We start from the raw sequence: 22,767 nt of genomic DNA on the forward strand, positions 1-22,767 counted from the left end.
TGAGCACTACTTTAAGAAGCTTATAATTATTTTTTTTTAAATATAGATAATTATTATTTTTTATATAATTTATCAAACATCCTTAAATATTAAAATTATTTATAAATAAGTTCTTATATTTTTATAATTAATAAATATATAAGAATTAATTTATAAAATTAAAAAAATTAATATTTATTGTATATAAAAAATTTAAAAATTATACATAAAATTAATAATTACATTATATAAAAATTTTAAAAATACAACTATTTTTTATATGTAAAAGAGCATTAATATTTATTTAGCAAATTAATAAAATTAATATAGTGAATCAATTATATTAAATATTTTATAAATATAAAATTTGTATTTATTAGTTTAATAATATATTAAAAAATGATAACTATTATTAATATAAATAAAAAATTTGAATAAATAATTATTGAAATAAATTAATAAACAAAATAATGTAAAAAAAAAATAAGTGTCATAATTCAATTACCTTCTTTACGCTATAAGATGTAAAATACTGTCCCACCTGTTGTATCAGTAATAATCTCTATAATGTTACAGGTATATTCAAATTATTTGTCTAATTTATACAAATAGTTATTCATATTTTTTTATTTATTTTTATTAATAATAGTTATCATAATTTAATATTTTATTAAATTAATAAATACTAAATAATATCAAATTTCAAATATTTATAAAATATTTAATATAATTCATCCACTACACTATACAATAAATATTAATAAACTTTTACATATAAATAATATTTTTATTTTTATTTTTGTATATTCTATAATTATTATTTTGAGAAATGATTTTTGTGTAGGCTTAGTTCAAGTAGGAGAATGAAAGAAAAAAAAAAAAAAAAAAGTAACATCCAACTTTCATTTTTTTTTTACCCACTACAGTGATTGTCTATTTTTAAAAATTATTTATTTATTAAACTTTAATATGATTAGCGACTAGCTCTCTCTCCTCCATGTCAGTAAGCTCACCCCTATTAATAAATATTTCTCAAATCAATTCCTTTGGGTAATTTTTTTTCTACACCACACCCTTTTAGAAAAAAGCCCTCCAAATAGAGGTTGGTTCGTTCACACACAGGGGAAATGGGACTTGTCATGTCTAAGAAACAAGTAATTTCATTATCAATTTTATGCTATGTGATTATTCATTACATCGGAGTGCTAAGATGGCGACTCAAAATAATCTGTTAATTTTTCTACAGTGCTCAAAATTTACAGCTAACAAGAGACCCAGTGATGGTGAGACCAAGTCACAGGCATTTATAATCTCCTGGCCTCTTGCACCATATCAGAATTATAAGTTAAAAAGGCCTTGACTTAATTCGAACAAAAATAGGTTCCATTTTTTACATTTCTATATATACCTTCCCAAAGCTCTGCCGCAGATCCTTGATTTATCGCATTGCTCTTTGTAAAGAATTTTGAAATGCATATATGTGAAACTCGTCATAGAGGTGCTGGAGTAAAACCTTGGTAGATAGAGTCCAGTCCTGATGCGATCTAATCTGACTCGAGTTGTAAATATGAAATTTCCATATTAGTACACTATCCCAAGGTCTTTAATCTTCTCCACTGCAGAATATTACAGTCAAGGTGGGTATTTGCATCTAATCTTTCTTCAGAGAGGTTTCTCCAGGGTCAAATACAGATTTCATGCACCGATTGCCACTCTCTTGGAAGCAAGTGACAGACGACTGATGTAGACTTCAGACAAAGAGACCAAAACTCGATGAAAAGCCAGTGCTGAAGCTGCTACAACCATAATAAAAGAAGTCCAGCAGAATTTTAGCATCAGCACTGTATCTTTCCTTGCAGAATCTATTATCCTGGAAAAGATCACTTTGAGCCGCCGGTCTTTGAAGATGGACTGATACTCGTGTAGGGGCATGGACAGTGGGGAAGGTAGACCTAGCTCTCTGTTGTCAAACTCACTAGTCGATCTTAGTTGGGAGCAATACTGAGTTGCTGTAATGCCTAGTCCAAGAGTTTGAACTGTCCATTGATATAATAGGTCAGCAATGGTCCTGCAAAGTTGCTGTCTAAAGAAAACTGCCTCCTTGGAAACCAATGCTCGGACTAACGAAGCTCCATCCTGTTCGTTGAAATGAAATATGAATCCAGTATACAAGAGAGAGATGATACCAAAACTAGAGCCCTAATTCCTGTCACATCATTACAAGGCCTTAACAGCTAAACTCAAATCATTATCAATGCGAAACCATGAGCTACTGCATAGCAATCCATTCATGGCACATATTATTTCATCACCCAGAGTGGAACTTAAGCAAAAAAGAAATAGCAGCAACAATAATTAGATATCCAAGAACGAAGGTATTAGTTCAAAGTCACTTACTGCAGTCATTAGAAGCTTCCTAAGAACAACACCATCTCTGGCCGGTAAAAGCATCAAGACCAAGTGTGCAACATCAAAAACACCAGAGAATGACCTATTTGTTAAATAATCAAGGGAATTTTCATGCTTTGATGCTGCTTCTCTATTCAAAACTTTACTGCAGAAAATACCAGTATTCGTACAGATTAGATGATATGATAGTCACAGAATGAACAATAGGGAGAAAAGTTCAATCTTAACCGTATATCGAGCAATGGGAAGTAAGTTATATGTAAAATCTACAAAGGTCTTTTGCGGTTTTCCATAACTGAAAAATGCCAAAAATGATACAGAAACTTCAAGGTATTCACATATTATAATATACTAACATATCTTTTAGTTAGTTGGAATGCAAATAAAAATTTTGAATTACGTGCTACAAATGCCTCTTTTTCTTTTTTTCTTTATGGTCATTGTTTTGTGAATCTAGACAAATAGAGGGGGAGAGAGAGAGAGAGAGGGAGGGGGAGAGAGAGAGAGAGAATTTCAGATAAAAAGCAATTACAATAAGATGATTGTCTTCACTATGACTCAAGACAGGATATGTTACACAATCAGAGATTTTTTTGACATACCTAGTTGATCCTACTTTCAATAAAAGGGCAAGCCTGTCCCACCGGAATTCTTTCCTTCTATTTAAAACCACCTGAATAGGAACACAATTACAATAAATAATGAGTTTTTTGAAGAGCAGTATTCTATGTAGTAATTACAATTAGAATAGGAAACATCATTCTGAAAGAATGTTTATGTGCCTCAAATTGTAGAAAACTGAGTTGAGAACAAACTTCATAATTAAATTACTCCATTCAAATATTACATAATGCAACAATAAATCTTTTCAGCCTTGGCGAAAGTTTATCCCTGCCAAATTGTCCTTACCAAGCAAAGATGTCCAACAGCTTTTGGGTGACAGCCACAACCTCAAAAGCCATGAGGCTCATCAAGTCAAACTTTTGACTTCCTATCGTAGATCATCTAGATACCCCAAGCCTAGCTAATATTTCAAAGTTTTCATTTTTGGCGTTTCACATTTGACATTACATTTAATGTAGAATAAAGAATTTGACAAGGTGTATTGATAGAGCCTACAATGATAATGCACCATGAAGATACGGTGAAACATGGCGACAGAGCACCTTATGGCCCTAGGCGATAGGCGAAGCGAGGCCCTTTTTGAAGTAAGACGCTATAACCTTAATTGCCAAAATTATATATATACATGTGTGTGTATGTGTAACTCCGCCTAAGTAATTTGCGCTTAGCCGGTCCCAAGTCCGGATAAAGGAGGATGGTTGCGGTAGGCGACAATCAGCGTAAATATTTCGTCTCATCTTATGATATGGATTCAAATGATATAAACGTTGGGGCGTCTTCTACTTACGACGCGCTACATCGAAGCCCGAGTGTAGTGAGAAATATGCAAGGGTGTAGGGCGTTCACCGAAAGCGACGCACCATGCCGGCGCCCGGGTGTGATGTTAAATGAGCAAGAGTTCCCACATCATGGACAGGTGTGGGTAAAGAAATTAGTCCATAAGACAGATAATAGAACAGATAGTAGAATAGAACACCAGATAGACATAGAGAACAATAGAAGATATCATAGAAGGAGATCAATTAGGAAGGAACATGATATGAGGAGAATCAGGGTTGGTACTTGGAATATTGAATCACTTACAGGAAAATTAATGGAGCTTGTGGATACCTTGAAAAAGAGAAAGGTGAATATTGCTTGCATTCAGGAGACTAAATGGGTAGGAGAGAAAAGTAAGGAAGTAGGTAATTCAGGGTACAAACTGTGGTTTACCGGAAAGGAGAAAAATAAGAACGGGTGCAGGCATAATCATAGACAGAACGTTGAAAAATGCTGTAATAGCTGTGAAAAGAGTAGAAGATAGAATTATACTAGTAAAACTAGTACTATAAGGAGAAACAATAAATGTAGTTAGTGCTTATACCCCACAAATAGGACTAGAAAGTGAGAGTAAACAAAGATTTTGGGAAGATATGGATGATCTAATGCAAAGCATACCGAATGAAGAGAATGTTTTCATCAGTGAAGATTTGAATGGACATGTAGGAAGTGATAAGCAAGGCTATGAGAATGTTCATGGAGGTTTTGGATTTGACAACCGAAATGAGAAGGGAAAAAGCATTATGGATTTTGCTGTGGTATACGACCTAATACTAGCAAATACCTACTTTCTGAAAAGAGAGTCACATTTAGTGACTTTCAAAAGTAGGCAACATAGAAGCCAAATTGACTTCCTCTTAACCAAGAAGACAAATAGAGCTCTATGCAAGGATTGTAAGGTCATTCCGGGAGAGGCTTTAACAAGTCAACATCGGTTAGTGGTCTTGGATGTCAAGTTTAGGAACAATTCAAGTAAAGCTAGAAAAAATAGTGTAGTTCAAACAAAGTTGTGGGAGTTCAAAGGGGTAAAGCAAGTGAAGTTCCAAAATTAGCTTCTCGAGTCCGAAACATGGAAGCTGGATATGGAGGCCAATGATATGTGGATACAGATGACATCAAAGATTAGAGAAGTAGCTAGAAAAGTATTTGGAGAGTCTAGAGGATATGAACCACCCTCAAAAGAGAGATGGTAGTGAAATGAGGAAGTACAAAAGGCAGTGAAGAGAAAGAGAGAATGGTATAAGAAATTACTAAGTGTGATAATAATGAGGCATATAAACAGTACAAGATAGTAAAGAAAGAAGCAAAAAAGGCAGTTAATCAAGCAAGAGCACAAGCCTTTGAAAAGTTATATGAGAAACTTGAAACTAAAGAATGGGAGAAAAATATTTATAGATTAGCAAGGAGGAGAGAAAAGAAATGTCAAGATCTCAATCAAATTAGGTGCATTAAGGATAAAGAAGGAAACGTGTTGGTGAAAGATGAGAACATTAAAGAAAGATGGAGAAATTATTTTGATGATCTCTTTAATAATAGTCAAAATGGTAATAGCGTGAATATAGACTACAGAGCAATAAAAAAGAATGTGAATTATACTAGAAGGATTAGATCTTTAGAAGTAAAGGAAGCACTTAAGAGAATGAAAGTGGGTAAAGCCTGTAGACCCGATGGAATACCAATTAAAGTGTGAAAGTATTTGGGAGATATGGGAGTGATAAATTGTTTAATAAGATTCTAAACTTAAAGAAAATGCCTGATGAACGGAGGAGGAGTATTTTAGTACCTATTTTTAAAAATAAGGGAGACATACAGAATTGCTCAAACTACAGGGGAATTAAACTCATGAGCCATACTATGAAGTTGTGAGAGAGAGTTGTGAAACATCGACTACGTCATGATACTTCTCTCTCTCCCAATCAATTTGGCTTCATGCCTGGTCGTTCAACTATGGAAGCGATCTTTCTCATCAGAAGCTTGATGGAGAAATATAAAGATCCGATGAAAGATTTACACATGGTTTTATCGATTTGGAGAAGGCTTATAATAGTGTTCCAAGAGATATCTTATAAAGAGTGTTAGAACAAAATGGGGGTATCTATTAGGTATATACAAGTGTTGAAAGACATGTATGAAGGAGCAACTACTATTGTGCGCACAGTGGAAGGGGACACAAGAGATTTTCCTATTTCAGTTGGATTACACCAAGATTCAGCTGTAAGTCATTACCTTTTTACATTAGTTTTAAATGAATTAACGAAACACATACAAAAGAGTATCCCTTGGTGCATGATGTTTGCGGATGATATAGTTCTGATAGATGAGACACAAGAAGGAGTTAATAGAAAACTAGAGCTTTGGATAAGTACTCTAGAGTCAAAGGGGTTTAAGTTAAGTAGAACGAAGACAGGATACATGCATTGCAAATTCAATGAAGGCCGAATTGATAATAGGGAAGAAGTTAGTTTGGATGGAGTGATACTGTCCCAAAGTAATCACTTTAAATATCTCGGCTGAGTCCTTCAAGTAGATGGAGGATGTTAATCATAGGATTAAAGCCATATGGTTGAAGTGGAGACGTGCCACGGGAGTTTTATGTGATCGCAAGATTCCCAATAAGTTGAAAGAAAAATTTTACCGTACAGCCATACGACTGGCCATATTATATGATAGTGAGTGTTGGGCACTGAAGGAGTCGTATGTGTCTAAGATAAGAGTTGCGGAGATGAGAATGTTAAGGTGGATGAGTGGTCATACTAAACTAGATAAATTTCGTAATGAGAGTATTAGAGAAAAGGTAGAAGTGGCACCAATTGAGGATAAGTTGAGAGAAGGGAGATTGAGGTGGTTTGGTCATGTGAAGCGTAGACATACGGAAGCTCCAGTTAGACAAATAGAGCACATTAGGGTAGAGGATAGAAAGAAAAGAAGGGGTAGACCTAAACTGACTTGGAGGAGAGTAGTACAACATGATCTAGAAGTATTACACATTTCAGAGGATTTAACCCAAAATCGTTTAGAGTGGAGAAAGAGAATCTATAGAGCCGACTCCAAATTTTTTAGATAAAGGCTTAGTTGAGTTGAGTTGAGTTGAGTTGTGTGTGTGTGTGTGTGTGTGTGTGTGTGCGCGCGCGCGTGTGTGAACTTATAACATAGAACTTCATACTTTTAAATAGATGATAAGTAAAAAAAGCATATTAAAAAGAAAAAAAATTATTTGCACTATATCTATATGTGAAATAATCAAATTAACAATAGAATAATAATTACTATATAAAATAAACAACAAGTAAAATAATCAAATTAACAATAAATTAATAATTCCTATATAAAATAAACAACTAATTAACAAAAAAAAAAGTAAAACTAATTAAATTAACAAGAATAACAATTAAAAAGTCAATTAATTACAAACAAATTAACAATACTCATATTAATTAAACAATAAATTAACAAGAACAAAAAGTGAAATAATCAAATTAACAATAGAATAATAATTACTATATAAAATAAACAACTAATGAGAACTAATGGCTAATTAATAAGATACAAAGCAAAATTAATCAAGTTAACAAGAATAATAAGTAAAAAGTACATTAATTACCATTAAATTAACAATATCCATATTAAATAATCAACCAATCAATAAGTAAAATAATTAATTTAACAATATCCATGTTAAATAATTAACAAGTAAAATAATTAATTTAATAATACCCATAAAATTTAAATAATTAATTAATAAAAATAAAGGGCAAAATAATTAAATTAATAGCAAATAATTAACTAATTAATAAATCCAATCACAGAGAAGGAGAAGGAAAGGAAAAAAATAAAAAAAGAAGAAGAAGAGTGAAGACCGCTGTACACCAACAGCATAACAAGGTAGGAAGAAACCAACCAGGAAGAAGGAGAAGAAGAAGGAAGAGAAGGAAAGGAAAAAAAAAAATTGCTGCAATGCTGCTGCGTTTTCCAAAGAAAAGAGCAGGAGAGAGAGGAAGACAGGATGACAGAGGAGAGGAGGAGGAAGAAGATGAGAGAGAGAGAGAGAGAGAGAGAGAGAGAGAGAGAGAGACATACTTGGACTCGCAGCTCTGGAGGCGACTGTCTTCCTTTTCTTTGTCGGCAACAGGTAAGTGTGTAGGATTTTATATTTTTGTCTTAAAAAAATTTAAAAAAAAAAAGCCTTCTGCTTTGCTTTAAAGAGGCGACGACGCCTCTCGCTCGCCTGGATTCTTGCCTAGCCGGCCTGAGGCATCGACTTTGGAGGTGCCAAGAGGGGCGACCTAGTCGAGGCGGCAGAGGGGTGCCTCGCCTGGGCGCCTCCCACGCCTTTAATAACACTACCAAGAAGAAGAGAAATCAAGGACCAATCCTTGATTTAAAAAAAGAAAAAAAGAGAGAACTAATTCTCAGGATATTATTGATCTCATAGAAATTGTCATAACAAAACTTATCTAATCTAATAACAATAAAAATCCTAGATCTTATTTATAGAATTAGGAATCCCAATTATATTAGGATTTTAGAACCCTAATTCATTCCTAATTAGGAATACTAAATTAAACCAAAAGAAATTAAGAAATAATAAATTCCTAAATAATAGACCTAATAAGAATAAAATTCCTAAAGAATAAAACTTTTAAATTCCTAATTTTACATGGAATATAATTCTTAAATTGTACTAAGAATATCATCTTCCTATTCTGCATTACATAGTAAGTATTACAAATATATGGTTAAGCATTTGATACCGAATGTAAAATTTTCCTTGTTTCAGCTGAATTTTCAGTGAGTAGTTTTCTGACAACATATGGGTATGCAGCTTCAAATGTCTTAAAGTTCGGATCTGCAGCCATCGCCAGACCTGACAGAACAGAATTAAAAAAAAAAAAAAATCACAATGATCAACAGTTATTAGCAGCATGGGACATGAAAGAACTGTTGTTAAACTTTATAAAAATGTAAATCAAGACCATGAAGTTGAAAAATTATCAAGTCAAATTGGGAAATAGAAGAAACATATTGAGTTCTTACCATGTCCTTTTTATGAATTAGTTGCCTTATTGTCAACATAAACTTGCAGTTAGTGGGACTATAAAGACTTTACTGGGATCTAGAGGGAATTTCATCCGAGTTTTCAAAGCAGCATTCTGCTTTCTAACATTCAGGGTGATCCGACCTCCATAACAAACACAGCTCTATCTCATTCAGAGTTAGAGGTTAAGATTTGGGGGCCATCTTGTCATATCAGATCTTTCATAATAACCTTTCTCGCCATCCTCACCAATAAGATTATATCCTTGAGCAGACGCTTCTCATGCATCTTTCATCCCATTTCTCTTTGTTGAGAAAATGGTTCCACCGCTACATATCAAAAGTTGAAAACAATGCATATTCCTGTTACTGTTTACCTATTCCTGTACTAGGCTGTAGCAAAAGTTATCATAACTCTTTTCCTTGTCACTTTGCACTCACATGGATGTGGCCCTTGGTCATATGGCATAGTGGGACCCAGCTATCAAGTAAATAATACTAAATAGATTTGGTAATCATTAAGCAAGCAAGCATTCATTTTGTCAATCTAGCATGCTATCATGTGGACCTGCCAAATGTATCTGAATTTTTGTTGTCCCTGCTGCTTATTACAAATTTTTATTATGCCTCTTAAATTCACATCATCTACATTATATATACGTATTGCTGACAGAAAACTGGCTTTGTGATCAATTGTTCTTACTGTTGCTTCATCACTAAAGAACAGTAATTCCAAATTATGCATTGTTTTACAGAGATCAATGAGATGCATGAAAAAGTACACATCTTGCTATCCTTACAAATAATTCAAGTTAAAGAAGATGAGTACAAGGGAATATAGCATTCAGTTACCTTCCAGGGATGCAAGAGATCGTAGAACAAGTGTGTAGTATGGCGGCATGCGGAAGTGATATTTGAGGGCTATAGACCATATTTTGCTCAGAACCTAGAAAAATTATTGTATCAATCAGCTAATTATTATTATAAAGCAACCAAAGAATCATTTATAAAAATAGAGTAGAGGAGATAAAGATAAAACCAAAGCAGGGAGGCTTAAAACCTGAGAAGAGCAATTACCAAGAAGCCAAGGCAAGAATTTGTTTAGTCGATAATAACACTCAAACATATGAAATATAGATAATTAAAATATATCTTGGAGTGCACCATCTATAATACCTTGAAATTTAATATTAATAAGTAAAATTGTTTAGGAAAAGTAGGAGTGCCATTTCTGATATCTAGTTTGAGAGTCTCACAAAAAAGTCAATCCAATCAGATGATGTGTACCTATATTCTTATCACCATAACTCCTCAGGATATAAAATATCAATAATCATAATCATCAAATAAATGGGCAAAATATACTGATCATCTGGCGGTGCAATTTTGGTCTCAAGAATGATCCATGTTACAGGCTTACAGCCTTAAAAGGTGGACAATTTGTCTTCATCAAGGCATCAAATTGCAGAAGTTCATAGGTTCCAAGGGTAGCCAACACAGGCCAATTGGACTAACCAACTTTTAGCATAGATAACCCATGTGTTTCGCTCTCATATGGAGCTCTTCCCTCAAGGATATCAAATAAGGCACAGTAATACAAATTACTTGTGTTCTCTGTACACAAATCTTACCTTAGTGAACTTGACATCAGGAATTCCATCCCTAAATTCCACCTCCCCCAAGGAATCTTCCAGTTCCTGAATTATTTACGCAACAGTCAGTAATATCAATAGAAGTCTCTATAGTTGAGCGCTTGAGAAAAAAAAAATTGAACTTGACTATGATAAATGCCAGTGAATATGTTTAATCTTACAGCATATCTTATTATTTTCAGCTACAAGTTTTGGCCCAGTAGCAGAATATTTAGACAATATCTGGCACAGAAACAGATATGTTACCATTGTAACTCGCCAAATGTTAGTCCCTGGCCTTATGACATCCATCTCAGTAAGAGAACGGACAAGAGATGCCCAATCCCCATTTACTATGTGCACTATGGATGCAAGCATAGCAAACTGATGCTTCTTTTCCATTTGGCAGAGTAAACCAAAATCCAGGAACCTGGTGCACCAAATTGACAAGAGAACTGAATTGTGAATAAGCAATAGATACAAGAGGATCTTGAGTTCTTCCAATATAGATTCCCAGATTAATGTTTGATGTCTGTGAATTAGGATTAAGGCTGATTTGAAGCCACATTTCCATAATGGATATATACAGTAACAAAATCACGCAATCAAGCAACTTCAGTTAGCATGGCAATTTAATAATTTTATCTAGTCTAAGATGTGGAAGGGGAAAAGGGTACCCTATTTTTCCTGATGATGTGTAACGCAAGTTTCCTGGATGGGGATCAGCATGCAATAAGCCTGTTTCAAGAAGCTGAACTAGTGCTGATTCCACTCCTTTGCTAACCTGGAAATTCAAAACAAGTGGAATTTTTCAACCTGGGTTGCATATAAAATATGGCCATATTGTAATACCAAAGCACTCTATCATAAGGGGAAAACTTCTAGAAGACCCTTATCTAAACCACAGAAACAAAATAGGGGTTCAGGAGTCCAAGACTTATTAGAACTTCATAGAAATAAGAAAAGAGGGTGATACAGCCATGATACACACCAGCTCAAGAAGTCTCCTTTTTGCTTCAATTTTATGCCTTTCCGAATATGCAGAATCATGATCAATAGTATCACAAGTAGATAGAGAGAGTAAATCAGTTGGATTCTCACCAACCACCCACTCCATTGTCAGAACTCTCTTTCGACTTAAATGATGATATACTTTTGGAATGTGCATAAACTTAAAGGATGAATGAGCATCCTGCAGAAAAGTAATAAATACTACATAGTTAATACGAGGCAGAGAACTTCCCACAAAATTAATAATCCATTACAATTGCCACTGACAAACCCTTCAACATATAATTCACTACAACTATATTGGGTTGAAGCTATTTCTTCATATCATTTAAAGTTTTGTTCAATTAGGAAAAATCAAAGTAGTTAACCAGTTGAAAAATGGATGCAACTTTCCTTCAAAATTCATTCCTTACCTTTTTTCCCCCCCTTTTCCCTTTTTTACAGGAACAAACTTGATGGTATCCTCATATAAATATGGAAGTGCCTTGGGGAGATTGGAGCAACTAGACTAAACAAGCTATTCAATGGCACACTAAAATTTGGAAAGATGCCAAATGAATGGAGAGAAAGAGTACTTTGGGTCCTATCTTTAAGAACAAAGAAGACATCCAATGTTGTATGAGCTGTCATGGCATAAAACTGATGAGTCACAAAAAGAAGCTATTGGAAAGAGTGATTGAATACAGACTTAGAGACACTACTAAGGTATTAAAGGACTAGTTTGGATTTACACCTAGTAGATCTACAACAAAATCTATCTATCTGTTAAGAAGATTAATGGAAACTTACAAGGAGAGGAATAAGGATCTCCACATGCTATTCATTCAACAAGAAAAGCTATATTATAGACTACCGAGGGAAGTTCTTTGGTGAGTGCTACAAAAGAAAAAGTCCATCTTAAATATACAAATGTCATTAAGGACATTTATGAGGGGCGATCACAAGTACAAGGACAATGGGAAGGGATACAGACCAATTCTCTACAACAGTGTATTTATATAAAGGATGACTTTGAGTCTGTACCTGTTTAACTTAGTTATGTGTGAGCTAACCAGTCATGTTCAAGGTGATGTCCCATGGTGCATGCTATTTGCAAATATTGTTCTCCTAGTAGATGAAACTAGCGAAAGAGTAAACCAAAAGTTAGAGCTGCAAAGAATAACTCTTGAGAGTAAGGGTTTTAAGCTAAGTAAAAGTAAGAAGGAAAATAGGCATTGTGAGTTTAGCTTTCATAGAAGGAATGTAGGTAAGTTTCAGTTGAACAAAGTTTTAGTGCCAAAATACAACCAATTAAAGAATTTAGGTTCTAACATCCAAAAGAATGGAGTAATAGATGAGAATGTAGCTCATAGGACCAAAACAAGAGGTATGGTAGAAATGCGAATGTTAAAATAGATGTCTAGTAACATGATAATGAATAAGATTAGAAATGACCACATCTACCAACGAATGTATGTAGCACACATTGTAAATAAAATGAAAAAGGATTAATTAAGATTATTTAATCATGTCCATCATAAAGTATCAAATGCCCTAACATGGGAGTGCGATAAGTAAATGGTAGGAGTGAGAAGGGAAAGGGGGGAGACTTAAAATGATGTGGAGGAAAGGAGTATCAGAAGGTTTATAATTTTTGGACATTGATGCAGATTTAGTTTCAAATAGAGCTGAATGGCTAAAAAAGATCCATATAGCCGACCTAAGTAGTTTGAAATTAAGGCTTAGTTGTCATTGTATTAAGACTTGGTCGTTGTTGTCGTTGTTGTGATATAACATTTAGTTGAATGTTAAACACTATTGGCTTAGACAAGGTGATAAATACCACCTATCATAAAACATTTAAATTGAAGAGTTTAGATCCATTCCCACCACAATCATCAACCTAATGATCCCCTATCTAGTAGGAAGCAAGGTAGGCAAACTATAGAGCACATGCTAAATTTTTTTTCCATTGCCAACTGTTAGAATCCCTCAATTAGTGTAAATCCCTTAATCAATGTAAATTAGCCGTAAATTAGAATATAATTAGGAATCATTGTATTTATTGGCTATTATTAGTTTCCTAGTTAGTCCTAGCCTTTGTATATAAATTAGAATGCTTATAAATCATTTTAGTAGGAAGAAATATAAAAGAAAATTTTTCAAATTCTCTGTTTTCTATATGGTATTAGAGCAGTGCCAAAATTTATTGGCGTGAACAGTGTAGTTCTGGGTAATTTTTTTTTTTGTCAAGCTTCTACGTCGTTCTAGGAAGGGAGGTGACTGTCACCACCCACTTGAGGAGGAAGGACACCAGCCGATCGGCCTATGCCCGGAGTCCCGCCGCCGTCCGGTGAAGCGCGTGAGCTCACGCGCCTCCAGAAGTCTCGCGTCATTCTTCACGCGCCGGCGCGTGCACCCTTTTTTTTTTGTGATTTCTCCGACCGCGCCTCTTGCCGACGACCTTCCCTGTCCAGCGCGCCTCTGACCAACGTGTTTCCACACCTGGTTTGCACATTTATTTTTTTGGGTACCTTCCGTTGCCCAGTTTCTTGCTTTCTGTCTCAGTACCTATTTTTTTTTTAATTGAAAAATGACTGATGAAAAGAAGAAAGCCTTTGAAACAAAGGCTGGATTTGTTGGTGATAATCCATCTTTACAAATTAGTCCTGTAAAGTTGGATGGAACTAATTATTTGACATAGTCTAGATCTTATTTACTGTTCATTCAGGCTAGAGGACTGCAAGGATATATCACTGGAGATAGAAAAAAGCCAGAAAGTACTAGTTCTACCTACAGCCAATGGGAGTCGGAGAACTCTCTTGTTATGTCATGGCTCATCAATTCTATGCAATCTCATATAGCTCGTGGGTATTTACTGTTGGACAGTGCCGCTACCATTTAAAGTGTTGTTTCTCACTTATTCTCAAGTTAGGAATGATGCACAAGTTTATGAGCTTAGGAACAAGATTCATGAAATGAAACAAGGTAAGTTGACTGCTGCTCAGTATTATGCGGAACTGAGTGGTCTATGGCAAGAGTTAGATTTCTATCAGGACTTTCAGGCTTCAAGTCCGGCTGATGCAGTTAAGTTCCTAGATGATGGAGGATACCCTTTGAGACAAGAAAATACCCTTCTTACTTCTCATAACTTCGATACCCAAGAAATACTTTAACAATCCCAAGTCTTTGGTCTGAAACTGAGTTTGGAGAAAGGTTTTAAGAGATGAAATACCTGCAGAGTCACTCCCAGTGATGACAATGTCATCCACATAGACTACCAAGAGAATTAGACCTTGCCTATAAAATACTGAGTGATCACACTTACTCTTTTGCATACTAAATTCCTGTACTGCTTCACTGAATCTCCCAAACCATGTCCTAGGACTTTGTTTCAAGCCATAAAGAGACTTCCGAAGCCTACAAACTTTACCCAACTCCCCCTGAGCAACAAACCCAGGTGGTTGCTCCATATACACCTCCTCCTGAAGATCACCATGAAGGAAAGCATTCTTGATATCCAATTGATGCGGCCAATCATATGTAGGCTAAAGAGATAAACAAGCGAATAGAAGTAAGTTTAGCTACGGAGAAAAAGTATCGAGTAATCAACCCCATATGTCGAGCATATCCTTTTGCTACAAGGCGTGCTTTTAACCTAGCCACAGAACCATCGATTTACCTTTCAGATATACCCATTTGCAACTAATAGCTTTCTTACCAGTGGGCAAAGGCAATAGTTCCCATGTACCATTAGCATTTAAAGCCTCCATTTCCTCTTTCATAGCATCACACCAGCCAGGATGAGACAGTGCCTCATCAACAGTATTAGGGATAGGAACAGAGTCTAAAGAAGTAACAAAACACCGAGAACAAGAAGACAATTGATTATAAGAAACAAAAGAAGAGATAGGGTAAGTACATGAACGTTTATCTTTACGAAGAGCAATGGGTAAGTCTAGATCAGAATCATGATTAGTATGAGGTATAGGATCTCCCAACGAAGTAGCTGGTGGAGGATCTGAGTCAGGAATCTCCAATCTTCTGGAATAAACATGAACAACGGGAGGTCGAGTAGGTCTAGAGACAGAAGGAACAGGCTGTGGGAGAGGACTAGACATTGGTTGGACAGTATATATTAAGAGATCATCCTCCTCCCCCTGATTCTCATACACAGATGATGGAGGAAAAAATGGAGTGAACTCAAAAAATGTGACATCTGCAGAAATAAGATAACGATTAAGAGTAGGAAAGAAACAACGGTACCCTTTTTGAAGCCGGGAGTACCCAAGGAAGACACATTTGAGAGATTTTGGATCCAATTTAATAACCTGTGGATGAACATCACGCACAAAACAGGTACAACCAAAAACACGGGGTTCAATAGGGAACAAAGATTTTGTAGGAAACAAAATAGTATAAGGAATATCCCCATTAAGGACAGAATATGGCATACGATTGATCAAAAAACATGCCGTAGAAACTGCATCCGCCCAAAAGTGTTTAGGTACTTTCATCTGAAAAAGAAGAGCACGAGTTACCTCAAGAAGATGTCGATTTTTTCTTTCGGCCACGCCATTTTGGGATGGGGTATCCACACAGGAAGACTGATGAAGAATGTCATTTTGTATCATATAAGGCTGAAATTGTGCTGAAAAGTATTCTTTGGCATTGTCACTTCTTAATATGCGCACAGAAATATTAAATTGAGTTTTGATTTCATTACAAAAGGCACAAAAGATAAAAAACAACTCAGAACGATTCTTCATTAAATATAACCAGGTAACACGAGAGTAATCATCAACAAAAGTAACAAAATAACGAAATCCAGTTTTAGATGTAACAGAACAAGGACCCCAAACATCAGAATGAACTAACTCAAAAGGAGATGAAGCCCGTTTATTGACTCTAGACACAGAAGGCAAACGATGATGTTTTGCAAACTAACACGACTCACATTCTAGTACTGATAAAGACTGAAATTGAGGACACAGCTTCTTCATGGTAGACAAACAAGGATGACTCAATCTACAATGAGCTTCAAGAGGTGTTAAGGTACTGGAGCAAACAAGCGACCGCGATATGATTTTCGAATGTAGAGACCACGACTCGCGTCCTCTACCAATAATACCGTCGTAAGATCCTGAAACAAACATTGGTCGGAAAAAGGAAATAGAACAATTTAAGGTACGAGTAAGTTTCTTGTGAAAGTAGATTAAAGAGAATTTTGGTAGACACAAAGCAGAAGACAAAGAAATTGGAAGTCGGGTTCGCGATTCAGAACCCATGACATAAGAAGTAGAACCATCATTAAAGTAATTGAGGAAGTGAGATTAGACTAGCGGATAGAAGACTAGAATTACATCACGTGATCTGTTGCACAATCAATAACCCATTTGGATAAAGAAGACACAAGGCATGTAGTGGATTTACGACTCGTGATCGCGATGTGAGAACCGTAGGCTTTAGAGATGGAAAATTGTGCAAAATCCTCTGCAGATACCAAAATAGTTTTCTCGGAGGAAGATCAGAGAATTCTCTGCTGCCATATTTGCCATCTGTGATCGTTGATTTTTTCTCTGAAGTTGCGGACAATTATATTTTGTATGGCCAGGCTCATGGCAATAATAACAAATGACTCCTCTTGAGTCCTAATTAGAACTAGCCTCTCCATTACGCTGATTGCTGTAATTCCTCCTCTACTTCTTCTTCTATTACCTGTTGTCCATTTGGATTACGACTAATAAGAGCACTGTGAAGATTGAGTACTCTGCACGAAGGACCCGTGTGAACGTTTCATGCAAAGAGGAAATCTCGAGAGAATCGAGATTTAGCGATCTCATACTCAAGGAAGGCACAAGAAAACTCATAACAGATTGCTCCGTTGGGCTAACTTTCACATCGGACTAAAAGGCAACAATACATTAAGTTCCTCATATACCCGTTTAAAATCCATAAAATAAGCCGTGAGAGACTTATCCTCTTTCTCGAATGCCTTACAAACATCATAAATACGGAGATATTCCCTTTACTGAATCTGTAAAATCTAAGTAATCCATCAATTCCTTAACAAATTCACAGTGATTAATTAAACTAATTACCTCACTATGAATCGAGTTCCGAAGCTGTAAAAACAACCGAGCATCCTTCCTTAGCCAAGTTTGTCGTGTATCATCAGTGGGTGGATCTTTAGTAAGGTGATCATCCTTATCAATGCTACGCAAATAGACCCTAAGTTTACTCCACTCCTGTAATTCGAACCATTAAGTTTGTGTTCCGTGATCTTAGTCATCACCGGAATCACATCAGAAATAACATTCTTATTGTCTGCCATTTGTTGAGACAAAGAAAACTAACCGAAACGCTAATCCAAAGTGCTTATAGCAGCAAAATAACCCAAAATCACAAATCAAGCAAATACCGAAATAGAATCTGAAAGCCAAACCTCAGAAGTCTTTTAATGGTTATACTGGATCGAACAGGTGGAATGAGGGGTTGAGATGAAGCCGCGATGTTGATCGGGGTTGAAACGCCAAGGTCTCTCTGAGTGGGTAGTGAGAACAAATAGTCACCCTAGATTGATGACTTGCTCTGATACCATGTAGAAAGAGATGATTCTCATTGATATCAATTAATCTGTACATGGGTATATATATACAATTGATTCCTATAATTGTGTTCTACTAATTAAGAAGAAATCCTAAATAAGAAATCCTAAATAGGAATACAGAATACAAAATATACAGAGAAATAATATAGTGATTGACTTTCCATAACATAGTGATTGACTTTCCATAACAGAAATCAATGAGAATTATCTCTTTCTACATTTTCCAATGAAGAAGTACAGACTCTGAGACGATTCCTATCACAGCTTGAATCACAATCCACTACAGTTGCCTCTTCTAACTTCGTCAACTCAGGTAATGCTTTTCTTGTCAATCATAATAATTCATTTTGAGTTATAAATTCTGGAGCAAACAAATATATGATAGGCTCTTCGAATAAATTCATATCCTATTCTCCATGTTCAGACGAAGAAAAAGTCCGCATTGCGGATGGATCCTTATCTAATGTTTCTGGAGCAGTTTCTGTTAATTGCACTCCTACTATAAGTCATAGTTCTGTCTTACATATGCCTAGCTTTCCTATTAACCTTTTGTCTGTCAGTTCTATCACAAAAGCTCTCAACTGCAAAATTGAATTTTTTCTCACTCACTGTGTGTTTCAGGAGTTGATAACAGGAAGAACGATTGGCAGTGGTAGACTGCAAGATGGGTATATCTATTGAATGATTTTGTTGATTAGGTCATGTTGGGACAGTCTATGGGTGCTGAGGAAGAAATTATTCAGTGGCATAGGAGACTTGGACATCCTTCATTTACTGTTTTAGAGAAACTTTATCATGTTTTGTTTAAGCAATGCAAAACGAAAATATTAGTATGTGATGCTTGTGAGTTTGTCAAACATACTAGACAATCTTATCCTGCAATAAATAATAAGGCTTCAGTTCCTTTTATGACTATCCATTCTGCTGTGTGAGGGCCTACTCAAACTGTGTCTTTATTAGGTTATAAATGGTTTGTGACCTTTATTGAATGATTGCAAGATGGGTATATCTATTGAATGATTGTGTTGATCAGGCCATGTTGGGACAGTCTATGGGTGCTGAGGAAGAAATTATTCAGTGGCATAGGAGACTTGGACATCCTTCATTTACTGTTTTAGAGAAACTTTATCCTCTTTTGTTTAAGCAATGCAAAACTAAAATATTAGTATGTGATGTTTGTGAGTTTGTCAAATATACTAGACAATCTTATCCTGTAATAAATAATAAGGCTTCAGTTCCTTTTATGACTATCCATTCTGCTGTGTGAGGGCCAACTCAAACTGTGTCTTTATTAGGTTATAGATGGTTTGTGACCTTTATTGATTGTTGCAGTAAGTTATCTTGGATATATCTGATGAAAGGGAAAATCTGAGTCTAAAGCCTATACCTAATAATGATACTCAGGGGGAGTCACCTAAATCTCGAGGGAGACTGAATGGACCAGATTTAAGAATCTATACTCGGCGCAATAAGACAGATATAGCCATCGAGCAGGAGACTACTGATCAACCGGAATCTCTAGATTCAATTCCTAAACATCCTAAGGTATGTGATGAGTCTCCTTTGGTTCCTGAAGAGTCTAATTTTAATTCTCAGTTTATTCTTCCTTCTTCTAAAGCCTATACCTAATAATGATACTCAGGGGGAGTCACCTAAATCTCGAGAATCTATACTCGGCGCAATAAGACAGATATAGCCATCGAGCAGGAGACTACTCATCAACCGGAATCTCTGGATTCAATTCTTGAACATCCTAAGGTATGTGATGAGTCTCCTTTGGTTCCTGAAGAGTCTAATTTTAATTCTCAGTCTATTCTTCCTTCTTCTAATAATGATCTTGATATTCCTATTGCTCTCAGAAAAGGTATTAGAACTTGTACTAAACATCCCATCTCTAACTTCATTTCCTATGATTCTTTGTCTCCATCTTATAGAGCCTTTCTATTGTCTGTTTCCTCTGTTTCTATCCCACAAGATTGGAAGAAAGCATGTCTTGATGCAAAATGGAAGGCAACCATGGTGGAGGAGATGAAAGCTCTAGCAAAGAATGAGACATGGGAACTTGTTACTCTTCTAATGGGGAAAAGACCAGTTGGATGCAAGTGGGTGTTCACTGTAAAACATAGAGCAGATGGTTTAATTGAAAGGTATAAGGCTAGACTGGTAGCAAAAGGCTTCACACAGACGTATGGGATAGATTACAAGGAAACGTTTGCTCCTATTGCTAAAATGAATACCATCAAAATTTTACTATCATGTGTAGTAAATCTTGAGTGGGATTTGCAGTAGTTTGATGTAAAAAATGTCTTTCTACATGGTGATTTGAAAGAAGAAGTATATATGGAAATCCCTCCAGGGTTTGCGAATGGGAAGACCAAAGGAAAAGTTTGCAGATTGAAGAAAGCACTGTATGGTTTAAAACAATCACCTAGGGCATGGTTTGACAGGTTTAGTAAGGCTATGATTTCTTTTGAATACTGCCAAAGCAATGCTAATTACACCTTATTTATAAAACACTATAGGGGTAAGATCACTCTACTTACTGTCTATGTGGATGATATTGTGGTAATTGGTGATGATAGGGAAGAAATGATTCATCTAAAGGAACAACTAGCACAGGAGTTTGAAATCAAAGATTTGGGAAGGCTAAAGTACTTTCTTGGAATAGAGGTTGCCAGATCAGATAAAGGAATCTTTATTTCTCAAAGGAAGTACATACTAGATCTGTTAGAGGAAACAGGAATGCTAGGTTGTAAACCAGCAGAGTCTCCCATTGAGGCAAATCACAAATTGCAAGCTGGAGTTGGGGAATCCGTGGATATTGGGAGATATCAGAGGATGGTTGGCAGACTGATTTATCTTTCGCATACCAGACCAGATATAGCATATGCAGTGGGTCTAGTGAGTCAGTATATGCATGATCCTCGTGAACCTCATTTGGAGGCTATCTTCCGCATCTTGCAATACTTAAAATCTGTATCTGGGAAATGACTTCTTTTCTCAAAGCATGGCCATCTTCAGATTAAGGCCTTTACAAATGCAGATTGGGGTGGATCTCTTGATGATAGGAGATCGATATCTAGTTACTGTACTTTTGTTGGTGGTAATCTAGTCACTTGGAGAAGCAAGAAGCAAAATGTGACAGCTAGATCCAGTGCAGAGGCTAAGTTTAGAGCAATGGCTCAAGGTATTTGTGAACTATTGTGGTTACGAAAGTTGATGAAAGAATTAAAATTGCTGAAAACTAGTGGTTTGTCCCTGTTTTGTGATAACAAAGCTGCCATCAGTATAGTTCACAATCCAGTTCAGCATGATTGGACCAAGCATATAGAGATTGACAGACACTTCATAAAAGAAAAAGTTGTCAATAGTTCCTTAAGTATCTCTTACGTAGGGTCAAAAGACTAGTTAGCTGATGTGTTCACTAAGGAATTAAGTTGTAAGGAGTTTCATACCCTAGTTTGCAAGTTGGGCATGTGCAACATACATGAACCAACTTGAGAGGGAGTGTTAGAATCCATCAATCCCTTAATCAGTGTAAATCCCTTCATCAGTGTAAATTAGCTGTAAATTAGAATATAATTAGGAATCATTGTATTTATTGGCTATTATTAATTTCCTAGTTAGTCCTAACCTTTGTATATAAATTAGAATGCTTGTAAATCATTTTAGTATGAAGAAATATAAAAGAAAATTTTCCAAATTTTCTGTTTTCGACACCGTCACCAAAATCCACCTCCATAGTGGCTCAAGTGCAGCAAATACTGAAACATTTTTTCCATGAAACCATTTTACTATATATAATTAAAGTAAGAGCTGTTGAGCTTGAATGCAACCCGAATAATACCAGAAACTTGGAGGCATTGGCAGCCTCTAGACAGTAATCCAATTCCCCAACTAAACCTTTCCCAAGCTCATCGGCATAGAGGCGAAGGTCACTTTTTCTCTTTGCTATCTTTTGCAACAGTCCCAGCTGAAAAAATTTAAAAACTAAATAATTTATGAACTATACACAAAAAAGAAAGCAAATTAAAAAAAATAGAAAAAAAAAAAGATACAAAGGACTATTTAGATTGGTACCAACCCCAACACGAAGTATATAGATATCTCGAACTACAACATGGCGCAGATTAGGACGCTGAACTTTAACAGCAACATTACAACCATCAAGAGTATTGCCATAATACACCTAAAATATGCCACATAAAACTAATTAAAAAAATGAAAATGTTGGTAATAAGAATCTTATGCACAAATGTTTGCAAATTTATCAATTTTTTATCTACTAAACAATAGGTAAAAGAGGCACCTGACCAAATGATGCTGCAGCTACAGGTTCCTCAGAGATGTAGCTAAAGAAGGATTCAACTGGAGAACCTAACTCTTCCTCAATGATTTTCATAGCCATGGTCCTAGGAAAAGGAGGGATTTGATCATGCAGCTCAGAAAGTGCCTGCAATCATAACTCACAAACAAAAATTCCTAGAAATTAAAACAGTGCTTAAGCAATAGAAGTTCACCATGTAATCATGACAAAAATCTTATAAGGGCAATGATGCAGGTAGAAGAAAATGTTAATGCATTGTTCACCCCACAAGCAAACTATCAACTTTCTAATGATGATTTAGTGAGTGTTAGGTATTAGGTCATTTGCGAATGATAAATAGTCCT

At 35.6% G+C, this 22,767-nt stretch overlaps 1 protein-coding gene across 3 annotated transcripts in view; it reads right to left on the minus strand.

Moving 5' to 3' along the window:
• Positions 1–1,119: 1,119 nt before the first annotated feature.
• The window catches only part of LOC110659826 (uncharacterized), a 29,877-nt gene continuing 8,229 nt past the window's right edge, over positions 1,120–22,767 (minus strand). Inside the window, exons 5-16 of one of the 3 annotated variants that reach the window (XM_021817869.2) lie at positions 22,406–22,549; positions 22,181–22,285; positions 21,944–22,069; positions 11,488–11,688; positions 11,174–11,280; positions 10,764–10,926; positions 10,497–10,562; positions 9,718–9,811; positions 8,583–8,695; positions 2,991–3,061; positions 2,377–2,533; positions 1,120–2,115 (exon numbers count right to left, since the gene is read on the minus strand). In XM_021817869.2, coding sequence (XP_021673561.2) covers positions 1,675–2,115; positions 2,377–2,533; positions 2,991–3,061; positions 8,583–8,695; positions 9,718–9,811; positions 10,497–10,562; positions 10,764–10,926; positions 11,174–11,280; positions 11,488–11,688; positions 21,944–22,069; positions 22,181–22,285; positions 22,406–22,549 — 1,788 coding nt within the window. In that variant the 3' untranslated portion in view covers positions 1,120–1,674. Of the gene's footprint in view, positions 2,116–2,376; positions 2,534–2,990; positions 3,062–8,582; positions 8,696–9,717; positions 9,812–10,496; positions 10,563–10,678; positions 10,927–11,173; positions 11,281–11,487; positions 11,689–12,530; positions 12,628–21,943; positions 22,070–22,180; positions 22,286–22,405; positions 22,550–22,767 lie in introns of those variants that run through there. The other 2 variants (XM_058151645.1, XM_021817870.2) reach the window with 2 other exon arrangements.

Source organism: Hevea brasiliensis, chromosome 8, assembly GCF_030052815.1.
Source record: "Hevea brasiliensis isolate MT/VB/25A 57/8 chromosome 8, ASM3005281v1, whole genome shotgun sequence".
Lineage (NCBI taxonomy): Eukaryota > Viridiplantae > Streptophyta > Magnoliopsida > Malpighiales > Euphorbiaceae > Hevea > Hevea brasiliensis.